The sequence below is a fragment of the Rhinolophus ferrumequinum genome, chromosome 8 (assembly GCF_004115265.2).
Source record: "Rhinolophus ferrumequinum isolate MPI-CBG mRhiFer1 chromosome 8, mRhiFer1_v1.p, whole genome shotgun sequence".
Classification (NCBI taxonomy): domain Eukaryota; kingdom Metazoa; phylum Chordata; class Mammalia; order Chiroptera; family Rhinolophidae; genus Rhinolophus; species Rhinolophus ferrumequinum.
The window spans coordinates 67,110,267-67,138,252 of record NC_046291.1 but is presented as its reverse complement, the minus strand read 5'-3'; the positions used below and the strand labels follow the sequence as shown (position 1 = coordinate 67,138,252).

Below are 27,986 nucleotides of genomic sequence, written 5' to 3'. Positions count from 1 at the left end.
AATACTTCCATTTTAGTAGATACTGCCAACTAATTTTCCAAAGTAGTTATACAAGTTACACTCCAATCGGTAGTGTATGAGAGTTGCTATTGTTTCTTCTTTACCAATATTTGGAATAGTCAGTGAGCCCTTTTAATTTCAACCATTCTCGTGACAGTATAGTTTACATTTCCCTGTTGACTAAAGTGGATATGTTACATGGGATAATTGCCATATGGGTATTATTGTTTGTAAATTGTTGTTTGTAAATTTTCTATTATGTTGATTTTCTAATTAATATGCAGAAGTTAGCTATATTTAGACTTAGAACCCACTTTCAATTATATGTTGCAAAATATCTTTTACCCTCTGTGACTCGCTTTTTTAATGTCTTTTTTCAGTAAGTTTATTGGGGTGACATTGGTTAATAGTATTATATAGGTTTCAAGTGTAGAATTCTACAATACATCATTTATACATTGTATTGTGTGTTGACCACCCAAAGTAAAATCTCCTTTCATCACCATATATTCGACCCCCTTTACCCTCTTCTACCTCCCCGTCCCCCCTTACCTTCTGGTAATCACTATACTGTTGTCTGTGTCTATGAACTTTTGGATGTGTGTTGCTTTCAGTTTTATATCCCACATAAGAATAAAGTCATATGGTTCTCAGCTTTTTCTGTCTGGCTTATATTTCTTAGCATGATATTCTTAAGATTCATTCATGTTGTCACAAATGGCATTATTTCATCTTTCCTTATGGCTGAGTAATATTCCGTTATATATATATAATGTATAATATATATATTTATATATATAAAACACATATATGTATACAATATATACATTCCATTATATATACATATATATTCCATTATATATGTATATACGCATTATATACATTATGTATATATACGTGTGTATATACATATATACGTATATACAAATATATTTGTATATACGTATATATGTATATATGGGGGGAATGTATTCACATACACATGACTTATATTCATTTTTTGTTACAGGTATATATTGAGTATTACAATTTTCCTGCGGTTTTTTCCTTTCTTAAAATCGTATATATTTTTGGGGTACTCTCTGTATATACACATATAATATATATGTATGTGTGTGTGAGTGTGTGTGTGTGTGTGTGTGTGTGTGTGTGTGTGTGTGTATCTCACATCATCTTTATACAATCTTTTATTGAAGGACACATTGGTTGTTTCCATGTCTTGGCCATTGTGAATAATGCTGTAATTTACATACGGGTACGTATATTTTTACAGCGAAATGTCTTCAGGTTTTTGGGATAGATACCCAGAACAGTATTGCTGGGTCATATAGTAATTCTATTCTCAATTTTTTGAAGAACCTCCATACTGTTTTCCATAGTGTACCAGTTCCATAAGTTGTACCAGTTTTCACTCCCTCCAGCAGTGTGTGAGGGTTCCTTTTTTTCCACAACTTCTCCAATACTTGTTTTACTTATCTTGTTGATAATAGCCGTTCTAATAGATATGACGTGGTATCTCATAGTAGTTTTAATATACATTTCCCTAATAGCTAGTGAAGTTGAGCATCTTTTCATATATCTGTTGGCCATTTGTCTTTGTAGAAGTTTCTGTTCCGGTCTTCTGCCCATTTTTTGTTGGGTTGTTTGTTTTTTAGTTGTTGAGTTGTATGAGTTCTTTATATATTTCGGATATTAGCCCATTATCAGAGGTGTTGTTTGCAAATATCTTTTCCCATTCAGTTGGTTGCCTCTTCGTTTTGTTGATGGTTTGTTTGGCTGTGTAAAAGCATTATAGTTCAATTTTTTTAATGGAGTTTTTGATGAGGAAAAGTTTCTGATTTTAATTATGTTTTGCCTCTTTACATTAGATCATTCCACTAACAATTGATTTTTCTGAATGATTTGAGGTAAAAGTCAAGTTCTATTTTCATTCCAAATGGATATCCAGTTGTTACAGAATAACACTGAAAATTTTGTCCTTTGCCCATTTCTCTTTAATTCTATCTTGTCATAAATCAAGTGTCCATATACAGAGGGTACCAAAAGCATGTATACATATTTTAAGAAAGGAAAAAACTGTATTAAAATTGTAATACTCAATATACACCAATAACAAAGATGAATACAAGTCATGTGTATACATTTTTTGGCACCTCTGGTATGTCTGCTCTTGAGGGGCCAACTATTCTTTTTCTTCTTTCTGTATTTTTTTTTTTTTAGTTTCAGGTGTACAAAACAATTAATAGGTAGACATTTACACCCCTCACAAAGTGATAACCCCCCCAATCTATTACCCCTGTGACATCACATATAGCTGTTATAATTCTTTTGACTATATTCCCTATGTTGTACTCCACATCTGTGACCATATATGTGTATGTATACACTATATATATAATTATAGTTGACATTCAGTATTATTCAACTTCAGCTTCAGGTGTGTAGCACAGTGGTCAGACATCTACACAGTCTATGAAATGTTCTCCCTAATAAGTCCAGTTTCTATTCTTTTTCATTGGTCTATTAGTCTCACTACTTGTAACACTCTTTTAACTATGGTCACTTTTTAGTTATTCTTGATATCTGTTAAAATAAGTTCTCCCACAATGCTTTTATTTAAGGCATTTTGACTTTGCTTTATTTCATATGAATTTTAGAATTTCTTGGTCAAGTTTGCCAAAACATTGCTGGGATTATTTTCAACTTATTGTCAAGTGAATTTTTAAAGAAGTGCATAATTATAATATTGACTCTTTTAATTTATAAACATAGTATATACTTCATATATTTAGGTCTTTTTAATTTCTTTCAATCATATTTTATGGTTTTCTGCATAGAGATTTTGTACATTGTGAGTAATTTGATATTAGAAATTTAATGCAGTTTGATATTATTATATATTATATATATTTATAAACTTTATTATCTTTTTATTTCTTATATATAGAAATTAATTTTTTATTGACCTTGCATACAGCAGATTATAAAGTCACTTATTAATTCTAATATTTTCTTAGTATATTCTTTTGGATTCTCTACATAAATAACTATGTTGTCTACGATCAAAGAAAATATTACTTAATTTTCTTTAATAGTCTTAATTTTCTATTAAGTCTTAATAGACTTAATAATAGTCTTAAAATTTTAAGACTTAAAATAGTCTTAATTTTCAGACTTTATAATTTTATTTCTTTTTCATATCTTATTGAATTGGCTAGAATGTCCAAAGCAGTGCCGAATGAAAGTAGGAAGAATGGAATTTTTTTTCCTAAATCAAAGGAAACTCTTTTACCATTTTAGTATCGAGAATGATGTTTACTGTAATTTTTTTGTAATATATGTTAGATTTAGAGATTTATTTTTATTCTGAGTTTGCAAGGATTATTAATCATAGCTTCATTTTGAATGTTATTAAATGCTTCTTTTTTATTGACATTACCAAATAATTTTACTTCCTTACTTTGTTAATCTGATTATTTAAATTGATAGATTTTTTTTTTTTTTTGCCACAGACTTCAAATTCCAGGAGCAGAGATACTACTTCCTCACGCTTAGTGTGGGACATAGAGTGCCAGAGATATTCTTATTCTCTAGGCCTCTGGTCACACGCTTGTATCTCCCCGGTCGCAGAGTGCTGCTGCTTGATATTTGGTGCAGTGCACCTGGTGGTGGTGGCAGGGGGGCTCTAGCTGCCTTTGCTCCAGTGGTCATCGTAGACCTGTCCTGTGCTCCTGGGCCTTAGGTGTGTGGCTCTTTCCACATTCCTGCCTTTCCCATGGCCCCCAGCCCAAATGCCTCCTTCACTCTGTGGGGTTCTCTGGTGGGACTGCCCTGTTCTTCCCCCAATGGGAACAGATCTCTGCTTTGTGTCTCTGTGAGATTCTGGGCCCAGAGAGTTACCTGCTCCTCCAGTAGGGGCAGAAAACTTTTGCTTGTACCTCTTTCCCAGAAGCTGTGGATCTTTTCCAGGGCCCTGGGGTTATAAGGATTTTCTGTCCTAAAAGGCTAACTTTTGCTTTGTATTAGAGAAGGTCTGGGGAATCAGACAGGATTTTGTGCCTTTGGACATCAAAGTGCTCTCTTTAGTGTCCTATCTTGACCTCAGTCTTTCTTCTGAGCAGCCAGTAGATGCTAGAAAAAAAGCTTTTGACCTTCTACGTGGAAACAAAACTGCAAAAATTGTTACATATATTTTAACCCAACTTTTCAAAGTTTCCAAAGCAAGATGAGTTTTTGTTTCCCCCTCAAATTGCCTAGTATGCATCTAGCAGTGACAGAAGTCTTGAATTAATTTGACGTTTGGTAAGCTTTTCACACATAAACGAGTTGCTGGCACAGTTTGGGAGGAATTCAAAGCTCAATGGAGTATGCGTGACAAAATTTCATTGGATTAAATGAGGTAAATTTCAAATTTTCTCCTGTATAAGGGAATTCTAGTCATTGGCATTATGGCTGGAACTGTAGTACCTGGGTCATTAGGTAATGTAGTCACCTTATGTAGTTTTGTTACCCCATCTTAGCCATTTGACTTCACCCTCAAAGATTTTTCGAGTGGTTTATGTGACTCCTAGAGCCCAGCCATCATATTTAGTTCTACATAGCAAGAATGAAAAAAAAAATGCAGTGACAAAGGGTCATCATGCTACCAGCTGATTTAGTCCCCCTCTAAGAGATTCCCTGGCAACTCCACCGAATATCTTCTACTTAACCATCATTAATTTTTGTTGCAAAACAAGCTGTTACATATAGTGTTTTACCTGCACACACAACCGCTCTGAATGTGTTCCTAGTAAGGAAGGGGACGACATGTAGCTCTTGGGTAGGCTCTTAGCAGTCTCAGTCCCAACTAGAGGGTGGTGACTACATTTAGGTAATCCGATTTCTGAGGCAGGGTGATGTGAGTTAAAATACACAGACTCTATCGTCTAACAGAGCAGGCTTCTGATTTCAGCTCTGCAGATTACTAGTGTTGTGACCTTGAGCAAGGTCATACCCTAACTGCTTCTACTTTCTCAGCTGTGAAAGGGCATGGTAATAACAATCTTGAAACATTTTGGTGACGATTGAATATGATAATATATGCAAAGTGTCTATCACAGAGGAAAGGGTCAATCAATGTTATTTTTTTTATTTTTACCCACCTTGTGTTAACATAAATTCAGTTATTTAAGGGAGGACAGTCTATTCACGCTTAATACTGATTGATAGGGTAAAAAGGCAATGTACCGTGTTTCTCTTGGGTAAAGCTTTATCTTTTAGATGGGATTGAGTCTCAATTTCTGCCCTTTAAGTATATTATTTTTATACTTTAAACTACACTGAAATATCGCTCAAAATTCAGGCTTATAATAGTAGCACTTTATATAATGTCAAAGCAAGAAGCAGATAAAACGAGTTCCCGTTTGAATTCTGCCATTTAGTAGTTAGGAAACTTGTGAAAGTCATTATAACCCTCTGGACCTCGGTTTCGTCGGCTGACAAATCAATTAGCTGGACAGGCTAACCTCTACGACCTATTTGACAGCTTTAAAGTACCACAATTCTGTGCATTTTTATTTGCCATAGACAGATTTTCTTGTGTATATCAGCTCCTGTGATGCAAGAAATATCCTGAAGACCAGCAAATGAAGTGACAAAGACTTATTTATTCAATTTTTTTTTTTTTTTTTTTTTTTATTTATTGGGGTGACAATTGTTAGTAGAATTACATAGATTTCAGTTGTGCAATTCTGAATCACATCATCCATAAATCACACTGTGTGTTCACCACCCAGAGTCAGCTCCCCTTCCATCACCGTACATTTGATCCCCCTCACCCTCATCCCCCACCCCCCAACCCCCTTACGCTCTGGTAACCACCAAATTACGTTCCCCAGATTAATTTTCAAACCCCGTGGCCATCCTGTGGTCACCGACTGCCCTCCAATCCCCTCACCCTCCCCCCCACCCCCCACTCCCCCCGCCCATCTAGCAACCCTCAGTTTTTCCTCATTGTCTCCCAAACAGTTTCTGATTAGTTCATTCACTTATTCTATTCAAATTTTTATAGGAACTGGCTTTATTGAGAAGTTTTGCCAGTTATAAAATGAAACAATAGATATTAATTGAACAACGTGGTGTTTGTTGTATGTTAGAAAACTGGCTTTAAATTCTGGTTTTGAAGATTGCTGGCTTTGACAAAGTGTGTCCCTTTGGGCAAATGCCTTAAATTCCCTGAGCCTGAGATTACTCATTTATAAAATGGGCAGCATATACTAAGGCCATGATAGGATCAAATGAAATAAGAATGATATAAAAATACTTTTAAAAACTGTACAAGTTCAATGCTAAGCTCTTTAGCAGGTTCAGAGGGTAAAGTACAGAAAATGCCCTCATTCTCTGGTGTGGAGATTGTGTGACAAAGTTTTACAAATAAAATACATGAAATAAAGCTATTAAGGACCTCTATTTTAAAATTTTTGTTTGATTTTGCCAATCTGTTTAGCTGCCACAGGAAATTGTGGCAAATGGGAGGTTAGTGCACCCCGCTGAGGCCAGATCAGCAATGCATGTCTGTGACTATATATGAAGTGTCTCCTTGAGGTCAACTTCCAGATGTGATGTCTCTCTGTGTCTGAGGCATTCTGCATCTGTGATCCAGTGAGGCTGAAACAAATAGCAAATCATTTGCAGCGCGTGGCTATTAGAGAGGTCTGCTCTCTTCAGTCCGCTCATTTGAATCGACAGTTAAGGCTCCTTCTCTATAAATAACATGTTATTAGTAAAAGAATAGTTGATATATGGCAAAATAGTCTCTAATGTTAAACTAAGTAAATGCAACAGCAATGCCCAGTCTTTAAGAAGATGCTATACGTTGTGATAAAAATCCTAATTTGTCCACAAATTAACACATGTCAAGATTAGGTAGTCTCTGTTTCTATGTGTATTTACATTTCCTCATCTTGTCATCACTTTTTAAAACTCTTGAAGTATGCTATATGTATATCAGAGTGTGCAGATGTACTACTATCAAGTATACAGATTGATGGATTTTTACAGCTATATACTTATGATACTATTACCCAAACCAAGATACTGAACACTTCCAAAACCTAAGAAGTTCCCCTCGCACCTCTTCCCCGTCAGTAATCTTTTGGTTTTTAATATATATATATATATATATATATATATATATATATATATATTAATTTTGGATTTATAATAATGAGCTTCTAAATGGTATGAGGTATTTTGAAGGGCAATTCCAATTTTTTAAAAATACCTATAAAAAAATTCTGGAAATATTCATAATTATAACAAGAAGTAAAAACCTACAAATAATACTGAATAATGCAATGCCCTATAATAATAATACTGCAAGTAATAAACTTCATTACACACTGACTGAAATGAAACAGAACTGCCTTGTGGAAACCTCATGAAATTCTGTCCAAATCTCCCACCTGTGAACCAAAAACTAAAGCCATCACATAAGCTGGTGAGTTCTGTAGGTCATGTTGCCAGGCAACCTCAGTTAGTATCAGAGACACCCAATTGAGCAGCAGAGAGTCAAACTAGAAGGTATCTTGGAAACAGAAAGGTCTAACTGTAAGAGAGAGAGAGAGAGAGAGAGAGAGAGAGAGAGAGAGAGAGAGAGAGAGAGAGAGAGAGAGAGAGAGAGACTTGAGCATTTATCTATGCTAGTCATGACCACAAACACGTTTTTTTCTAGTAACATGCAGCTGGCTTAGAGCAAAATTCTTTGGTTTTCTACTCCCTTCTCTGTATTTTCCTTCTTTGCTGTGTCTACAGGTATGAGTGCAAAGGTTTGGCAAGATGTATCATCATTCATTTTTAGGAGAGGAGGATGTTATAAGTCATTTGTAGAACATTCAAACCATTTGAGTTCACTGAGTTTTTATTTGTGTTAAGTTTATTGGGGTGACATCAGTTAGTAAAATTATATGGGTTTCAAGAGTAGTGTTCTATAACACCATATATATATATATATATATATATCATTGTGATTTCAGTTATATAATATTAGGTTGATGCAAAAGTAATTGCGGTTTTTGCAGTTATTTTTAACCTTTTAAACCCTCATTACTTTAGCACCAACCTAATATTATGATCGATTTAGACATGCTTAAAATAATCTGAGTACAGAATAAAATACATACTTCCTGGAGTTAACTTCTTTCATGGAAGGCAAAAAGGGAGGGAGGTGTGCCTGCGTCCTGGGTGGGCATCAGAGGAGATGATATTCTCTTAGCAAACAGGGTGAGACTCTGGGATGAGAGCCTTAACTGAGCCCTCCATATTCTGAGATGCAACTTTTATGTATTTTTCTAGAGAGGTATCTTCTATTTTCTATAATTTTGCATAAAACCTTTTCTACTGTCCTATGCTCTAACTGTCTTTTTCCTATTCTTCTTTCTTCCTTCTTCACAGGTGATGCACAGAGAAATTAGCATCTGTGAGATAGGAATAGAGGAGGTCTCTGCTAATTTACCAGTGTCGATAAATCTTTTCATTCTTCCCTTCCAATGCTTCTTCCGCTGTAAGCCAGTGCCTCGTGCTTGCTCTGAATCTTATACCTGTACATATTCTAATAGCCCTAACTCAAATGAATATTTTGTTTCTCTTCTATTGTCATCCTTCTCCCTCTCTTGATTTCTTCCCATTGGCATTAAACATGTCTGTATTTCTCCTCAAAACAAAAGCTCATCTGCACACTAATCCTCTCTTTATTCTAAGCCCATTTGCAGCTACACAGCTATTCCCAGCTGAATGTTTCTTAGAATTGTCTATATTCTCTGTCTCAAATCTGTGTCCTCCATTCACACCTCAACACACTGAGGCTTACTTTTTCTGCTTGTCTGTAAATGTCCTTTCCAAGGTTACTGAAGTTAGTCCTGGGACTATTCTAGAATAAATTGTAGATCTCTTAGCATGATTTTGTACCATGGATCAAACCTTCTATTTTAAAATTTTTTTTCTACTGGTGTCAGTAACACTATACTCTGCTGTTTCTCTCTTCCCCCCGTATCCCTCACCCAATTTCATTTGTGAGCTGATCTGTCTTTCATCTTGATTCTTTGTGGCACACTCTTTTTTTCCCATACTTATCCTCTCACAGAAGAAATTTTACCAATTCCTACTGCTTTAATTAACATTGGTTTGCTGACTCCCTCATCTTAACCTGTCCTGAAATTCAATTCCCACGCTCACTTGCCTTCTGGACGTCTTCACCTATATATCCCACAGGAGCTTCAAAACTGTCCAAGTCTGCCAGCAAATTTATGAATACTCCCATTTTTCCTATTATACACATAATTAAAAACATAGAAATGGGTGAAATCAATAAAGAACAAAAGAAAAATAATAAAATCAGTATTCTTAACTATGGTGCTGGCCCCAGAAATCTTAGTCTTGAGCAGGTCTTTGATTTTATCTAGAGCTCCTCCATTATAAGCTTCCTGAGGTTAGGTATCCCAAGCACAGGTCTGGGAACATTTGCGTACTTAAAAATTATTTGCCAAATAAATGAAATAAATAGTTTATATTTGAATAATCTTAAGTTCTTTCTCCTTTCTGAGTTGTATTAATGAATTATTTTGCTCATCATAATATTGATCTCAATAATAGCAGTGGCTGATATGTACTGAATAGTGAATAGTATGTACTAGTTCCTCTGTTTCTTATTATATGTGCCTAATTCTTACCATGACCTTTTAAGTAGGTATAACTCTTCCTGCCATTTTATAAACATGGGAACAACTGGAGGTAGCTGGGCAAATTAACCTCTCCACTCTCCACATGAAAGGATGGAGGAGGTGAGACTTGAATCAAAGTCTGTCTAATGCAACATATAACCCTTAACCATGCAATATATTCTGAATGTTTAGGGAAAAAATAATACTTTCTATATTTCTGGCTCTTTGATGTAATCGTTCATTGTTCTGATATTTAGCGTCTTCAGTGTCTTAGTACCGGTAAATGAGTATAAGCACAAACTTTCTTAGGTATTTCAGTTATTATTTTGGTCAGGATGGGATGATGGAAGAAATTAGAAAGTGGATTCAGGCTTCGGGTAAGACAAAAAGAGCTTCATAAAATGTTAAGTGGAAATTATGGAGAAATATTGGGATGGCCAAGCAATATATTTTCTCTAAAGAAGGAGAATAAAATACAGGAAAGTTGGGGAAAGAATGGGAAAAAACTATTGGAAAAACAACTAACAAATATATACAATAGAGCCAATTGCAAATTGAAATGAAAATTTCTCGTTAGGTGATTTTTTATAATTGAAAAAAGAGGAGAATATGGAGAGGAAATTAGATGGATAAAAAGAGGAATATAAGAAATATAGTGAAAAGAATCATGATTTAAATATGATCAAAGAAATATAATTTAATAAAATTACAGGAGTGAGAATAACCAGGAATTAAAAATGCCATAAAGAAAAATATCCTATACATCAGTCAATAGGTTTTGTTGATTCAGATTGCTGTCTTTGTATATATCTTTGCCAGAAATGTGAAGCAAAAATAAAGAATAAAATGTTGATTGCTGTTCTGCTGGGGTGGGGCTGAATGAATGTAGGAAACATGAAAATTTGTATACTTATTATGTTTTTTTGTTGTTTTCTTTTTTTTGCTGGAGAGGAATCATACCAGTATTTTCTTTCTCAGTTTGAATGCTGTTTCATTCCACAGAAATCAATAGATAAGAGATTTTAGAATGGTGCACACCTACTGATTTGTTCTGATGTCAATCAGTAGTTAGAATGTATTTACTATGCTTATCAAAATCAAAAGAAAATATTGTAACCATTCAGCCACATAAATAGTGGGGCTTTTCCTTGGGCTAAACAGGTGTTATTGATCTTGAAGCTTTATTCATTTTCTGTTTTAGCTATAAACCTATAAAATCTTTGGGGAAAAAATGTATGAGCTGTTTGCTTTTAGAATTTCAATCTTGACTCAAGAATAAACTGTAATAAGAAAACTGTTTATTAATAACTCATGGTTTCTCACTGCTATATTGTGAGCTATAAAGATCTCATTTCTAGAAAGGAAATCTAACAATTGAGGTAAATTCGAGTAGGGTGATGACAGCTTCTCCCCTGCTCCCCACCATCCCTAAGCCCTCTCCCATAGTCCCCATTTTTCTGTGAATACTACTGAAAGAAATTTGTTTTTATAAGTTAACTTAGTTGGCAGTGATTGACACAAAGTGATAAGTGAACATACATCCTTTGGTGACTCAGAGACAGAGACATAATATTATTTAATTATTGAGTGAAAATGATAATTAAGATCACATTAAGGTCACTTAAAGTAGTATAGATAGATCAGACATTTAAAACCAGACAACGGGATAGATTATATTAGTTGTATACTACATCTGTTTTTTTTGTTTGTTTGTTTGTTTTTTGGTTTTGTCTCTGAATAAAAGCAAACACAAGGGTGCTTGCTTTTAACAGAGAGGTTTTTGTTTTGTTTTGTTTTGTTTTTTGTTTTCCCTCATGGTGACTTGGTTTTGAAACTACAAAATTTTGTCGTTATCTTAATAATAATTTTTTTCAAATTACAGTATATTATTGATAGATGATCATGTTTTTTCTATAGCAACAATTACCGTAGTCAGGTACTTCAGTTAGCATGCTGTTTTAATCTAAAGTACCTATATGGAAGAGAAGAATATTTTGGGGTCCGAGTTGGTATGTCTTTAAATATTAAACTGTCCTTACATAAATGGAATATAAAATTCACTTGTGTCATTTCTTGTCTAAAAACTTAATTTGATTTGATGAAATATATGCATCAACTGCAACAGTGAGAATGATTGGAAGTTTGTAGTCTTCCTCAATTTTATGATCACTTTTAAATACTGGTCCTGCTTGTTTTAAGAGGATATTTATTTGGAAGAAAGACCACAAATGCACCCAGCAAAAGACAGTTTCTGAATCTTGGGTGAGACTCCAGGTTTGGAAAGTTAACCACTTTTTGAAAAGAATGTGGAGTTTTAATAGAATTTGACACATGGGGCAAACTTATTTTTCCAAAGCTATATAGATTCTGTCATACTGGAGACTAGTAAAATAAAAAAATTTGGAAACAGAATACTTAAGTCAGGCTTTATTTTAATAGGAGGTTCTGCCCTCCTTTTCTTTCTTATTTACTCTGTTTTGTGAATAACTTTTGACAGATCTTTGTGTCTGTTAACTCTCTATTTGCTATATTGCATCACAACTGTGTGTGTGCCCATGTATTCACATATGCATGTATGCAAATATCACATAACTCGGAATTTTATTCTTTATCACTATTATTGGTGGTTTTCTTATTTACTTTAAAATAAAACATATATTCCAATTATTCAGATAACATATACTATTTGTGGATAATTTGAAAATTAACCTAGATAGTAAAAGGAATGCCAAAAAAACCCCAAAACACCCGCACATTCTTACATATTCTTTTCAGTACTTTTATATGAGTAAGATAAAGAAAGTAATTGTAACCATAGTACATAAACTAGTGAGTATCTTGATTTGGTTAATTTTATATTATCATATACTCTTTTCTCATATTATCACAAAATTTCATAAGTTTCCAATAGCTGCATAATATATTATTGTCAGTTATCTATTTTGAACTACTTTTTAATAAATGATATTGTGATAAAACCACTGTGCATATTGCCTTTTTTAAAACATGGGTTTTTTTTAAAGAGAGTTTTCCAGTAGAAAAATTACTAGTTCAAAGTATATGATTATATTTAAGAATGTAGGTACAAAATCGTATTTATTTTTAATAAACCACATTTCTCTCCAAGTAAGTTTTTACTGAGTTTCCCCAAAAATAAGACCTAGCCGGACAATCAGTTCTAATGCTCCTTTTGGAGCAAAAATTAACATGAGACCCAGTCTTCTTTTACAATAATATAAGACTGGGTATAATATAATTTAATAGAATATAATACTGGGTCTTATATTAATTTTTGCTCCAAAAGACGTATTAGAGCTGATGGTCCGACTAGGTCTTATTTTCGGAGAAACGGGGTACTAGTTTACATTTCCGTCTTCAAAGTAAAAAAAGACCAATTTCATCCCACCTTTGCTAAAGTGTAATTTTCTCAAAAGCAGTTTTTAATTTTAATTTTTGGGTCTTTAATTAACAGACTCCCTAATTAAAATAATTAGTAGTTTTCCCAGATGATATGGGAAAATGTTACCTTGGTTTTGGGTTGCCTTTTCATGTGCTTGTACAAATAATCCCGTAATCTCTGCCCAACTTTTAAATCTTGTGAAGAGGTATTGTGTCTTCCCCTTTCTCATATATTTTTGGCAAATTTTCTTTCTGTATAATATTTCTGTTTTCTATTATTATATTATATACTCTATTATATTAGATTGCTTTATACTGAATAACAAGTTACTGTTTGTAGCAATTTCATATGACAAGGTTGCTATGAATATGAGTTTTAATCTTTGGGGATATAATAATTTTACTTAATTGTTAATTAATCGGGGACCAATTATTCAATATTCTGATTTTTAATTCTTTATTTGCTTCTTCCCTCTAATTGCCTGTCTTTTAAGGCACTTAATTTATAATGAATCACTTCACCCTGAAGGTTGCAGGGGGAAAAAAAAAACTGAACCTGCAAATCAAACAAATCAGAATATAGTAGCTTTAATTAAGTAGTTTTTAGGTTTTTAAACAGTTTTTTTGTAGTAGAGGAACTTAAATATTTCACCTGTTAATGTTTTTTAAACTAGTTTTAAGAAAGGTATGTTTCTCTCTTGTATCAAATATGGTAAAAAAAAAATCACTAAATTAAAATATTTAAGCATGCAAATAAAATTTGATTTACATTTGTGTGATTTTATAATAACATTTCAGAAAGGCACTGTAACTCATTTTACTTCTAGAGTTTCCTATGTCCAAGTCCCTTCTGCATCCTCTCCTTTATGCTCCTGGGGTCCTTATGTGCCCCAAACTCCTGGGCTTTTGTTTGACTCTCCTTCACTTTCTTTTTGGTTCCCACTAATTGCCAGCTGGAGCAGAGTACTGATATAATATTACAAGATAATTTGATATTGTTCTTCATTATTTTGTACAAATAAGTGCCCCTGTTTTAGAAAGAAAACCTAGACACTAAATAGCCACATTACCCTGCACATTTCAAAGAAGAAAAACTTGTAATTCATCCCTTACATCTTTTGTCATAAAGAATTCAAAAGCCTTAAGGCTAGCTAGGAAGCTGATGTTAAGATTTTCTAATGGTGTGATGTCTCGGTGGAAACATTTATTTTCATTTAACCATGTGATTTATGGCAGAAGATGGCCAGCTTGCTGGTAGATGTCTGTTGGGAACTGTCCAAATGTTCTGCTGTTGTCTTAAATCTCTAGGTTTTATATCCAGTTGAACATTTTGGATTTCTATTTTACCCTCTGGTAACTATTAATGAATAAGGTTAAACCACTGGTATGTCATGTTATTATTTGAATACTGAGCAGTCTTTAAATAACTAAAGCAAATGAATGATGAACAATTTTTAGGTTGTATATAAAAAAATCCATTATCTTTTTGAGGGTTATATATTGCTTTTTACAAGCTTTCTTTCTGAAGACTTAATTTTATTATGTTTTAATAATAATTTTTTGCTTGTAAAGTCTCATTAACTTATATTTTAGGCTTTGATATTCATAGCATCTTCATAGAATGGGTTTCTTTATATCTAAGCATCACTACAAGACCAGTGTGTCACAAACTGCTTGAAAAATTGCATCTGCCTTATAAATATTCCTGATGAAGCTTCACCCTTCTTTCAATCTCTCTGTGCCCAATAATTCTCTGTGTTGCTGCATTTTCTCAACATTAATAATTGCATACAATAACTATGTGTTAATAAGAGTTTCTCATTTGAAATCACTCCTAATGTTTCACTTACCTCCTTTCTTATTCTTACCCCAATGCTTTTGAATGTCTCCCCTACTGGATCCTAAGGCAGAAGGCAGAGATTCTGTGTTTATGTGTTTTATCTTTAGTGACTAGCATGATGTTGGCATCTATACAAACACCCAGTTACATCTGTAGGATAAATGAAAGAAATACTTCACTTTTTATTATTAAGATAATAGTTTTATTCTGAAAGTAATACATGCTTCTATTAAAAATTCAAACCTACATAAGGCTATAAATCAGTTCTATTCTTCATAGGTTATCAAGTTTAGGCAACGGATGAAACAGCAGTCACATTACCAGCTGGAGAAGCTGTACCATTCACCCAAGTCATCTGATTATTTGGCTACGCTCTGATGCTGAATCTAGGTAACCGAGAGAACATGAATTGACTGCTCCATCCCTTCACCTCGTGGGGTACAATATGGTTCCTCACCAGATGTCAGAATTGTTACTCTCCCTCATAGCCATGAAATTTGGTGTAGCCCAGCTCACTAAATATAATGTAACCTCTTTTTATTTTTTCTATTATGTTTCTCTGACCCATACCTTTCATATGGAAGGATTAGATGTGAATGGGACAAAGGCATTTTTACTAAATTTAAAGATAACTCCTATGTTGGCCTATGTGGGCCATTGTCAGGGGATTTGGTTAGCAGCGTACATAACCAAGAGTTTATTAACCTCATGGTCTAGGACCACGCCAGTTCAACAAGAGAATCCAAGCACCTGAGTTGGAATCCAAGTATGTTTGTACACTCTAGGCCACCTTTTGGCTGATCTGTCACCTGGAGAAATACCAACCATCTGTCTTGGGCTCAATGTTAGGGGAAGGAAAAATGTGCTATGTCCAGGAATGGACAGGGTGGAATCCCATATTTTAAAAATAGTTTTATACAATCCCCCACCCGTTTCTTTCTGATCATTACTCAGTAGATGGCAAAGAGAAGATGAATGTTTCAATGTTTTTGGGGGGAGGGCTAAATTCGGCGAGCCAGTTGTCTTGCTCAAGTGGTAGACCACGAGGTGATTAGAAGGTTGGTCAGATATCTTTTACAGTCAGTTTTTAAGGAGGTCATTCCAACATTCAATTGAAAAACAAAACAAAAACAACAACAACAACAAAACCATACTTCAAATGGTATGGTGTATGGAAAATCTGTCTAAAACCTTGACTGTCATTCCATTGTTGAGTGACCTTTGTGACAAAAGGCATACCATCGTCAAACTGTAGATCATCTGGAAAATAGAAGATGTGGTCCACTTTATTGTCATGGGTCTTAGTGGTGTGGCCAGATGTGGTTGATTGGACAAGAAAAACGGCACTGTAACCTGAAACCATGTAGGATGATGACTTGGGTGCCTGTACCAAAGAGAGCCATACGTAAATAGAGCTGTAGGTAGGAGGCCTACTCCCTCCAACTCCTCCTTAACTTCTGAACCACATATGAGGTCAGACAACTAAGTTTGTGAACTCATCATAGAAAAAGTGCTACATGCCTCATTGCTGAATATCACTATGGTCACCTTCAAAGTACTCCCCTTGGGAAGCGATGCACTGTTGCCAGTGCCTAGTCCACTCTTCAAAGCAATTTTGGAACTCTTTTTCTGGAATGGCCATCAGACCTGTCATCTTATTACCCTTGATGTCCTGAATGTCATCAAAATGTCTTGCTTTCAATATTTCCTTTCTCTTCGGGGAAAGAAAGAAGTCATTGGGGGCCAGATCAGGTGATTAGGGGAGTTGTTCCAATACAGTTATTTGTTTACTAGCTAAAAACTCCCTCACAGACAGTGCTATGTGAGCTGATGCATTGTTATGATGTAAGAGCCATGAATTGTTGGTGAAAAGTTCAGGTCGTCTTTTTTATGCAGCCTTTTCAGCACTTCCAAATGGTAAACTTGGTTAACTGTCCAGTTGGTACAAATTCATAATGAATAATCCCTCTGATATCAAAAAAGTTTAGCAACATTGTTGCAACAAGTTTGTGAACTTAATTTTCAGGCCTCATATCTGTACAATTAATTATTATTTGGCAAGAAAAGGAAATTAAGTACTGGCATGTGCTGAAACATGGACAAATCTTGAAAACGTTATTGTAAGTGAAGAAGACAGTCCCAAAGGGCCATGTATTATATGACTTCAGTTATATGAAGTGTTCAGATGGGAAAATCTAGAGACAAAAAATTAGATTAGGGGTTACCTAGGGCTAGGGGCAATAGAAGGATTGGGAGGTTATAGCAAAGGGGCACTGTTTTCCTTTGAGGTAATGCAAGTGGTCTAAAATTCATTGTGGTGATGGATGCATAACTCTGTGACTGTCCTACAAGCCATTTGTTGCATATACACTTTAAATGGGTGAATTGTATGGTATGTAATGTATATGTCAATAATACTGTATGTTTTTTTGAAGAAATTAAGGCAGTATGTCAAGGTAGTTGGTGATGGGGGCTTGGATTAGAGTGGTATCAGTGGAATTGGTGACAAGTGGCTCAAATCTGAAGGTAGAGCCAGCAGACTTTGCTGCAAGATCAAATAAAGGATGTGAAAGAAAAGAGGTGACAGAAACAAGTGCAAGACTTTATGGCTAAGCTATGTCAAATGCTGCTTTGGAGTTATGTAAGATAATGCTTGAATATAGACTATTGGATTTTCCCATGACCATATCAAATAAGGTTGCCATATAATGGCAGGGGATAAAGCCTGTTGGACTTAAGAGTGAATTGGAGGATAGGAGTATGGGATGTCTAGACAGTGGTTATACATAATTCTTCACAGAACTTTTGCTTTAAAGGTGAGGAGAGACCTAGAGGGATAGCTGAAGAGGGATGCGGGATCACATTAGTTTATTTTAAGATGATTATTCATATAACATCTTTGTGTTTAGAGCAATGACTTATTAGAGAAGAAAAACTGATGCCAAGAGATAACTGCATCCATGAAATCCATGAACAGAGGGTATTGCATGAACAGAGGGTGAGAGCAGAGGGTATTGCACTCCTAAAAGGAGATAGTGCATATGTTGTAGCACTTGGACTTGCAGATTTAGGGGTGTAAATAGAAAAAACAAGTTGATAACATTCAACATGGCAATGTGCAAAATTCTCTTTGGATTGCGTATAATCGTTTCTGCTAAATTTAGAAGATGAAAAAGTGGGTGCTAGCGCAAATTAAGCCTGAAATACTGTTGGAGGCAAAACTGAAGTTGTCCTACTTGAAGCACATCATGAGGAGTCAGAGTTTCTTGGAAAAGACAGTGATGCTGGGAAACATAGAATGTGGCAGGAAAAGAAGCCCAAATATGAGATGATCGACAGCATAAAAGAAGTGGTAGGCATGAGTATGCAGGAGCTGAGCAGGGCTGTTGACAGGACCCTGTGGACATTTCTGATTCCTAGGGTCACCTGTAGTGGGAGGTGACTCAATGGCACAGAACACACAAATGTAGAAGTGGTGAGCTGAGAGGAAAAAGCATGCAGATAGCAGTATGAGGACGGTAACCAAGATGCAAAGTTTTCTGAGGGATGGAGATTGATTTGACTAGGAACGGTTGCAGAGTACTGTGAAGCACTGAAAGTCTGCTTATAGTGTGAGTTTATAGAGTTAAAATGAGAACAGGAAGCATATTTGGGGGCTTTCTTTCCAGCCATGTTCATCTGTTTCCATGTAGGAGTGAAGCAGGAGAAAGTTGGATTTGGCCAGTATGTTAATTTGCTAAGGCTGCCCTAACAAAGTATCACAGAATGGGTGGCGTAAACAATGGAAATGTATTTTCTCACAGATTTTAGAAATCCAAAATTAATATGTCAGCAGAATTGGTTTCGTTCTGATGCCTCTCTCTGTGGCATATAGATGGTCACCTTCCCTGTCTTTACATAGTCTTTCGTCTGTATGTACCTGTGTGTGTCCTAGCAACTCTTCTTATAAGGACACCATCCATGTTGGATTAAGGCCCACCCATACAACCTCAGTTTACCTTAAGTATCTCTTTAAGGGCCCTTTCTCCAAACACAGTCACATTCTAAAATACGGGGGGTTGGACTTCACATACAGATTTTTTGTTTTATTTCGTTTTGTTTTGTTTTGAGGAGGACACAATTTAGCCCATAACAACCAGTGCCGGAGTTTTAAAACTTAAATATATTGGCGTGAGTGTGGGCATATGTAACAGATGTGAAACTCCGTTCTCATATAGCTTACTATTTAAGAAAGAGAGACAAATAACAAATAAAAACCCAATTAACTTTTTAGTATATTGGGGGGTGGGTAATAGGTACAGAGAAGAAAATTAAAATGAGGTAAGGAAATACAGAATGTGTTATTTTATATAGGTAGATAGGAAAGTGCTCCATGATTTGACATTTAAGCAGGAAAGAAGTACTATTTGGAGGAAATAAGAGTAGGGAGCCACGGCCATGTCAACGGACAGAGAAAACAGCATATGTAATGCCCTGAGGCAAGGTAATGGTTCGTCTATTTAAGGAACAGCCGGGAGAATTGAGACACTGCCATGGAGAACGACGGTAGATGAGATCAAAAAGGTATTAAGTGGAAACCCTCTTATATGATGCAACTGTGCCTATGATTCCTTTAATTAATCAAAAGTCAATTAATTCAGTGGATCATATGAGAGGTACATAAACATTTTAATTTTACCTTAAAAAATAAGGTATAATTTACACAGAATGAAATTTGCACAGATCTTAAATATACAGTTCAATGAGTTTTGACAATTGCAATATCCTATATAACTCATACCCCATTAGAAAATACATTAAATATACTTGGGATGATTACATACAAAATATATTTGTAGTGCTTGCAAATATTAATATTAAATATAGTCAATATTAAATATATTTGTGATTTAATATTAAGAATATTTGTAAATATTAAATATGTTTGTGATACTCGTCTTGTCTCCTGACCCCCTGAAAACACTCATATTGAATGTACACTGCCTCTAGGATAGGCAGGGAGACTTCTTGTTCTTTCCATGATGTTCATGATGATTACAATATTACTGTTACTACTAATAATAGCTACTGTATATATGTCAGGCACTGTTCTAAGAGCTTTATATGTATTAATTAACTCAATGCTTATCATAGCCTTTTAAGGTAGCTACTATTGTTCACATTTTGTGAATAGGAAAACGGAGGCATGGATCAAATCATTTAAGTAACTCGAATTAAGCCACACAATTAGTAAGTTTTGGAACCCAGATTCAAATCATGGCGTTTAACTCTAAAATATGTATTTCTAGGTCTTAAGCTAGGTTGCTTCAATTCTTGTGTTATGAATATTTAAATTTTTCTTAGTTTAAATACACGTGAGGGCATTTTTTTTTGTTATTTCTTTTCTTTTTTTTCTTTGTTTTTTGCTTCTATCCCACCATTTTTCCACATAAGACATTTATTAGCATTATCAGTGTCTGCTTCTTTGTCTCTTAGTGTTATCTTTTAGTTGTGGTGTGGTTTTTACAGTGGACCCATTGATTTATGTCGTGGGTATCTTCTTTTAGTTCACCTTCGTTTTACATCTTCCTTCATACAAAGATCAGTCTTCCTGTCTATAAGGCCAGTAGCTAATTTAAGGTATTTTTTCAGTGCGTACTCACTAAATTTATCAGTCTATATATCAAACTCTGGAAAATTGTCCAGTCACCAGTTCACAAAATCTCCTGCATAGCTATTTAAAACATTTAAAATGTGATGGGTGCCTGAAATTTCTGGGATCACTTACCAGCAGTCTTACTCGTACACTAGTTTCCAGGATCCTTTGGCAATCTCAACATAGCCTCATAAAATAGATTGAATAAATTTGCACCTATTATGCAATTTTCTGCAAGAGAAAATATATGACGAGATAAAAACGAGTCTAATGGCAACTAAACTAGACTCCCCGAGTAAGGGATAACTTCCTAGTTAAAAACAAAAATTGTCTTATTTGAATAACATAATTACCAAACTTCTAAGCCTTATCTAGATTTTTTTTTATATTTGAAATTGATTTTGATAAAGATAGGAAAAATGGTGTATATTTTCAAACAAAATCTTGTAATATCTCATAGAATATTTGGCTGGCCCATTGTTTTGTGGGCAGGAAGAAAAGGAAAGGCAGTCTGACTAGCAAGATGGTACTTGATAGTTTTCTAACTCTTGAAGTTTTCCTATGTAGAGAAATATTTTTTAAAGAGGGAAATAACTGTACTCAAAAGACAATTAGAAAAGGCGTTGTATTTTTGGATAGAAGAGCCTGTCTGTAGTTTATGCAAAGTTGGTCATGCTCCACATGGGTTTGGCAAGCCAGGAATATTGCAGAACTTGGACTGGTTGGAGAAACAGAACAGTATTTGCAAATAAATAGGGGCTTATTGGAATAAAAACATAATACAGATGCTGGTTCTCTTAAATAAACCTGGGCCACCAACTGTGCTTGTATTAAGTAGTGTTACTGGGTATACTGTACCATCCTTCTGCTCAACCAGTTTTGTTCTTATGCGAAAAGTATTGGAAGACAATATATGAGATTACTATTTTATATAAATGCCAGTAAATAAGACCCTTGTAAATGATAACATTTAGTATATTTTCGAGTTAGAGACAGAATTAAAACTTAAAATGTATAAGAAAAGACTATTTCATAAATTAACAAAAATTTAAACAGCAACTTAATTATATCCTATAAAATACTAAAGTGCCACTGCTCTCAGTGCTAATGTCTTGATGTATAGATCTAGCAGGCTATGAAATTAGAGTAATTTGAATAATGCTTGGAGTGGCAATAAGATATAATTTTCCCTTTTAATTATAACTAAAGTTAAAATTAAATTCTCAGTAACCTTAACCGTTAGGCTATTAGGAAATGACTAATCTTAGACATTTTAATATTTAATATTACGTGATTTCAGATTTTCTATTATAATATTATTCTTCATATTTTCATTTTAAAATGTCCTCATTCTTTATCCTGCTTAAGCCTCACAATATTTTGTGAGGTGAATAGGATAGGAAATATATTGTAAGTAAAGGAACTGACGCACAAAGAGGCAAATCTTGTCTACCTAAAGTCATCTTTTCATTTTATGACATAGCCAGGGATGGTGTGGTTTATGTCTTTATTATCAATTTTTATAATAAAATATTTATTTATTAAATATTTATTTAATATATAGATCCTATATTGTAAAATCTTTTATTATAAGGTATTCCTTTTAAATCTGGGAATGGCCATTTGATAACCATCAGTCTTATGTATACTTTTCCATGGAATTTTTTTTCTACAGTAAACTGAAGAGACTTACACCATTTTAGGACCAAAAAAAGACAGAAAATTTGATAGCTTTCACATCTCGTATTCAGTAAAGCATACACAAAATAAGAGGAAATGTACATAGAGGAATCGTTCTCTTATTATCAGGTTTAGAGGCTGAGTTCTGATGTTTAGCTGTATTTTTACAGAACATGAAGTCAAAATGAAATAGATAATAAGCATAGCATTTTTTCCAAGAAAAATAACAAACAAACCCCAAGTTTCTTAAATTTGCAGTTTGTTTCTTTCTTTTTCTAAAAAAAAAATATGCAGAATAAATGTAAATTATATGTAGATATAGAAAGTAGACTCTTATAATAATTTTTAAAGTGTCGTTTTATGTAAATTTTGAATTTGTTACCAGTCTGGATAGGCTGTAATAAGGCAAGAGCATTTGTGTTGTTTTATAACGCAAAGTCAGCTGCCATTAATTTAAAGAGCGTCTGCCTCAGCAAATTGTGCTTTGATGTTTTTATTTTGAGACAAATGTTTATGAAATATTTTGAGTACCTTTGTATTTAATAGCTATTCTCCTTGAATATCTGTCAAAACTGTTATTAATACTTATTCACATCAACAAATTTACTTCAGTTGATATTTTAAATGTAGCAAATGATATGAAAATCGTTTTGGTTTGATGTATTTACTGTACAGATAGAAATGAGCTAACCAGGTCCTTATTTTTCTGTGTAGTGTAAATAAAACAAATATGTATATGGTGTTAGTCCTACACTTGCTTTGAATATCTTTCAATAATTGTGTCTTTGTTATGCATGTTATGCATGTCTTTGTGATGCGTTTTAGAATTCTTACTTTAGTTATTCTATGTCACTTTACACTAGTATGTTATTTCTCCTCTGATAATTTTTTAATGTATGCTGTCCATTCTAAAATAAACATCGCTTTCTGTGTAGACCAGATGGGGTTTTAAAAGCTTAACAACTGATGACTTATTTCATATAATTGCCTTTTTTTTCAGAATCTGAGATTTTTTTTCTGTGGCTTAATATTAATAACTTTGTGTTCCCCGAGGTGGTTTACGAGCATTACCATCATATTTAGTCCTCATAGCAAATCTTTAGGGTTGGCCCTATTATTCTCATTTTCTAGATGGAAAAACTGAGGCTTAGAAAGACTTCCAAAGTGAATAGACCAAGGCCAGCTCTTAGCCACTATAATATGTTATATCCCAGGATGATTTCTATTTCAGCAGTATTGGCTCCTCAAAAGTGCTGAAGCAGGGTAAATTCAGGTGCTGTATAGAACGTTATGACAGGAGAGTACAACTTGAAGAAATATTTGTCAAGGATCCAGCAGAGTAGTGGCTGATTTGGGTTTAGTGGTTCAAATTTTAGCCACCTGGCTTGCTTACAATTTTCATTTGTTTGCACTTTTCATTCTGAATTTGAAGGCCGGGTGCTGATGTATATGGGAACATTATGTAAGTTATATGTTAAAGCTTCTTTATGCAAAACAAACTCTGTAGTAATGGAATCTTCTTTTCTTTTTCTTCTTTTTTTTTTTTCTTTTTTTAAAAATGCAGTGGGATGCATTCTACTCTTATCCTGGAGTTCACCCCTGTGGCTTGGATTTATTGTAGTAGCATCTGTCTTCGATCTATGTGTTAACTAGAAATCAAGGAAAGACATGAGGAGATTTGTTTACTGCAAGGTGGTTCTAGCCACTTCGCTGATGTGGGTTCTGGTTGATGTGTTCTTACTACTGTACTTCAGTGAATGCAACAAGTGTGATGACAAGAAGGAGAGATCCCTGCTACCTGCTCTCAGGGGTAAGTGCTTATGAAGTAAATGTTACTTTTGAACAGATGAGAAGGGCGGTGACTCATGACAAAGCATGAAACTCCAACATAAGGCTTTTTTTTTTTAACTTTTTGAGTTAGAAGAGCATTTTGGCAGAACACCTTAATGTACATGTAACCACGGGAAAGCTACTCTACTTTTCTTGGCTTCAGTATCTTGTAGGAAGAAATGAGAAGAGTGAGCTAACTTCTAAGGTACCTTCCAATTCTAAAATTCCTATGTTTTGTGACTATATGGAAAAAAGAATTTAGAGAATATTCAAATTGGACAAGATTTTAAACTTAAGCTTGCAGAAGCAAAAAGCCCTTAGGGACGAAGCACATAACATACACAGGAAAACTTCCTAAAGGGAGACAATGGACACTATAGCAAAATACAATTGTACATCATACCCCCGAAGACCCCCCCAAAACAATAAAACAAACAAACACTACAAAACAGATGGTGGCTAAATTCAGCCTGTGGGCCATCAGGTTGTTGCCATATGTTAAGGGCAAAATATAATTTCAAGTATATTATAAGGTTACTTTAACTCAATATTTACCTCTTTAAAAACCAGTTTCAACGACTAGATAAGAGTGAATTCTAAAGAAACAAAGTGATATGTATAAATGGGGGTTTATTAAGTGAAGTCATAGAGATTATTTTCCTGTAGTTATTCCAAATAATTTTCTTTATGCTTTTTGTTGACTTCTAGACCTATAAATAGAATTTTGAAATAGTCCTAGTAAATGAGTACTCTAAAACACTTAAAGGTGCTTAAATTTAGTTTTATTCTTGTTGAATTAAACATTTTTTTTCTTGAAATCTAGTTAACATTAATTCTCTGTTTAGCAAAATCTTTCTTCATAAATATAACAAAAGGTAAACTTTGAGTCCCAGTTGAAACGTTTGTACCTTTGGGAAGAGTGGTTCTAAATTACTGACTTGAGATTTGCATTTATATAATGAATGTAATCTGCTTTTAGTGTTATAGATATTTTTGAAGTTCGTTATTAATCAAAATATGGTACTAAACAATTTCATTGTTACTATCTGGTTGTTTGGGATTCAGGGAAACAGAACAGCATTTCCAAAAATTAATTTTTATTAAAAGACTACTTTGGATATCTTGAGTTTGCTTTAGATTGTAATCATGCTCTTGCTTAATTTGAGAAATTCTGGTTATCTTCCTCTTTTCAAAATGAGTCTCTTTCTCACTGTAGCTTTGAACTAGTACAAAGATTGAGAAAAAATACTTTGGAAGTGAATGAGCCAAGATCCATTTAGGTAGTTTGTGTGCATTTTTTATACCTTTATACTAGAACTATTCAAAGAGAAGAACATTATGAATCCATCAGCTTTTGATAAATGAACATGGAGATTGATTTGCTGATCTTCAGTTAAAATCCCAGAATAAATCAGTCGTGTCTTCTTCTTTGTTAGAATCAGTTGAGCTGCTACTTGGCTGACAGTGCAAATGTGTTTTGATGGATCACATCAGTTCGGAATGATCACTTTGTCACTTGTTGAATGGAGACATCTAGATTGGTCACATACACACAAAAAAATGTTATAATCTGATTCAGCAAAATTGCACCAGACTTTCTTCTACAAGTAACAAACAAGTACAATTTTGCTGATTTAAGTCCTTAACGCTCAGGCTTAAATCTAAAAATGTCAAATTTAGTGATGCAAGGCAAAAATAGTAATTTGTCCTTGTACTTAACTTGTAAATTAAACTATATTGTCTATATTTTTAAGACTCGTTTAATATTGTACATTAATGTTTGTCTTGAATAAGTAAAATAGACTTTAGGGGTTTAATTTTATTTTCTATCTTTACTTATTATTTCAGAATATTATTTCATTTAGGAATTTCTGGCACATGTTTAAATATCTTTTATTAACAGGCACATGATGCTGTGCAAAATTTACTTGACTGAAAGTTTTATTTTCTAAATATACTAAAAACAGCCCTGTTTACTTAAAAAAAAAATAGTTGATCTTTCTGGACCTTTGTGTCTCCATTATTAAAACACAGGGTTTGGACTGGGTGGTTTCTAAGATCACTTATAGTTCTAAGTTTTAAACAACTTTTAATACTTAATATTAGCATAACTCTGAATTAATTTTTAAGAAATGTCCATTAATTTGTTCATCAACTCATCAATTATTTAAGTGCCTATCAAATCAACATGTATACCTTAAAGTTACACAATGTTATGCATCAATTATATCTCAATTAAAAAAAAAAAAGCACAACGTGTTTGCCCAGTATTGGGCAAAGAAAAACAAATCCTAAGCATAAGCATAAAGACATCTGTGTCACAGCTGGTATAACAAGATTACTACAAAGTTAAAATTCCAGGCTTTGTTGAGCAGCCTGGTTCTTGCCTCTGACCCCCTGAACTAGCTTTGTGACTTTTGGCAAATTCCTGAATAAAATCTTAGTGTTCTCACTTAAAATGAGAGCCTTAGAGGCAATAAATCCTGCTTCACAAGATTGTTTGAGAATTAAATGAGATGATGTACACACACCCCTCAATGGAGAATTGGCCGACAGTAATCCTTTATCAATATCTGTTAAATGTTGAGCATGTGCCTGAAGTGTTTGAATGAGGCTCTACCAGGCTTTGCTGTTCAGGGTGAATGGGGTCCACAGTAGGGGGCAAGGAGGAGGAGTTATTCTGGATGAGATCTCAAAGGAGAAAGTAACTCTTTAAAAAAATTATTTGTTCAGTGACTATTATGTAGTAATACCTGGATGGAGATATAAGGAAACTGAGGTACCTACTATCATGAACTCATAGTCAATAACAAAGTAAACATTTCTCTCTCTCTTTCTCTCTCTGTCTCTCTGTGTAAGAATGTAATTTAGAAATGAATCCAAGCATAATGGATATAATGGGTATTAGGATGAGGAGATGGATGCTCCGAGTAGAGGAAAATGGATCTAGGGTATTAAATAAAATTTCACAAAGGCTGTGGCGTTTAAGCTGAAGTCTAAAACATTAAAGTAGGAAACGACTAATCAAAGAAGAAAATACTAAAACTTTTATGAATTTATAAGATTACAGAATGCCCAGGATACTTCTGCAGGAGAAAAACATAGAGGCCTTATAAAATTAGAGTAATTAAGACTGTAGCATTGGCACAAAGGGATGCAAACGGTAGACAGATTGCCCAGTGAAGCCGAACGCAGACCCCAGAAGTAGACTTACACGTGTTTGGAACATTCAGTATATGACAGAGGAAGCACTGCACAGCAGTGGGGGAAAGAAGGGCTGCTCAGGAAATGGAGCTGAAAATAAAATGGTAATCCATGTGGAAAACCGATGAAATGGGATGTCTGTCTCATGTCCCAAACCACGATGAACTTTGGATGTATTAATGTCAAAAACAAAACTAAAACTTGTAGCAAGCACACAATGTGATATATAGATGACGTATTACAGAATTGTACACTTGAAACCTATGTAACTTTATTAACCATTGTTACCTCAATAAACTTTAATAAAAAAGAAATTAGGCATCCATAAGACTTTGAATTAAAGAAAAATTCTAAAACACCAAGGGAAAACATTGAACATAAAAGAAAATATTGATACTTTTTACTGTATTAAAATTGAGAAAGTTGGTTCATTCAAATATACCTTAAAGGAAGAAAAAACATAAATTATAAACTGTGGATGTTTAACAAACAGGCAACTGAGAGATTATTGTCAAATGTATATAAATAAGTCCTATTATTAATAAGAAAAGCCCAAATAGTCCAATAGGAAAAAATGGACGACAGATTTGAATAGATACTTCCTTGAAAAGAGAACACACATAGTAAACTAATTTATGAAAAAATATTTAACATGAATTGTGATCAGGGAAATGCCGATCGAGGCTACAATTACTTATTTATA

General features: G+C 34.1%; 1 protein-coding gene across 3 annotated transcripts in view; it reads left to right on the top strand.

Annotated features, from left to right (window-relative positions):
- GALNT13 (polypeptide N-acetylgalactosaminyltransferase 13) overlaps positions 1 to 27,986 on the top strand; it is a 465,175-nt gene that overhangs the window by 35,846 nt on the left and 401,343 nt on the right. For 2 of the 3 annotated variants that reach the window (XM_033112248.1, XM_033112247.1), the window contains exon 1: positions 23,813 to 24,059. The exons of the other annotated variant lie outside the window; for it this stretch is intronic. In XM_033112248.1, coding sequence (XP_032968139.1) covers positions 23,918 to 24,059 — 142 coding nt within the window. In that variant the 5' untranslated portion in view covers positions 23,813 to 23,917. Of the gene's footprint in view, positions 1 to 23,812; positions 24,060 to 27,986 lie in introns of those variants that run through there. 3 annotated transcript variants of the gene reach the window in all.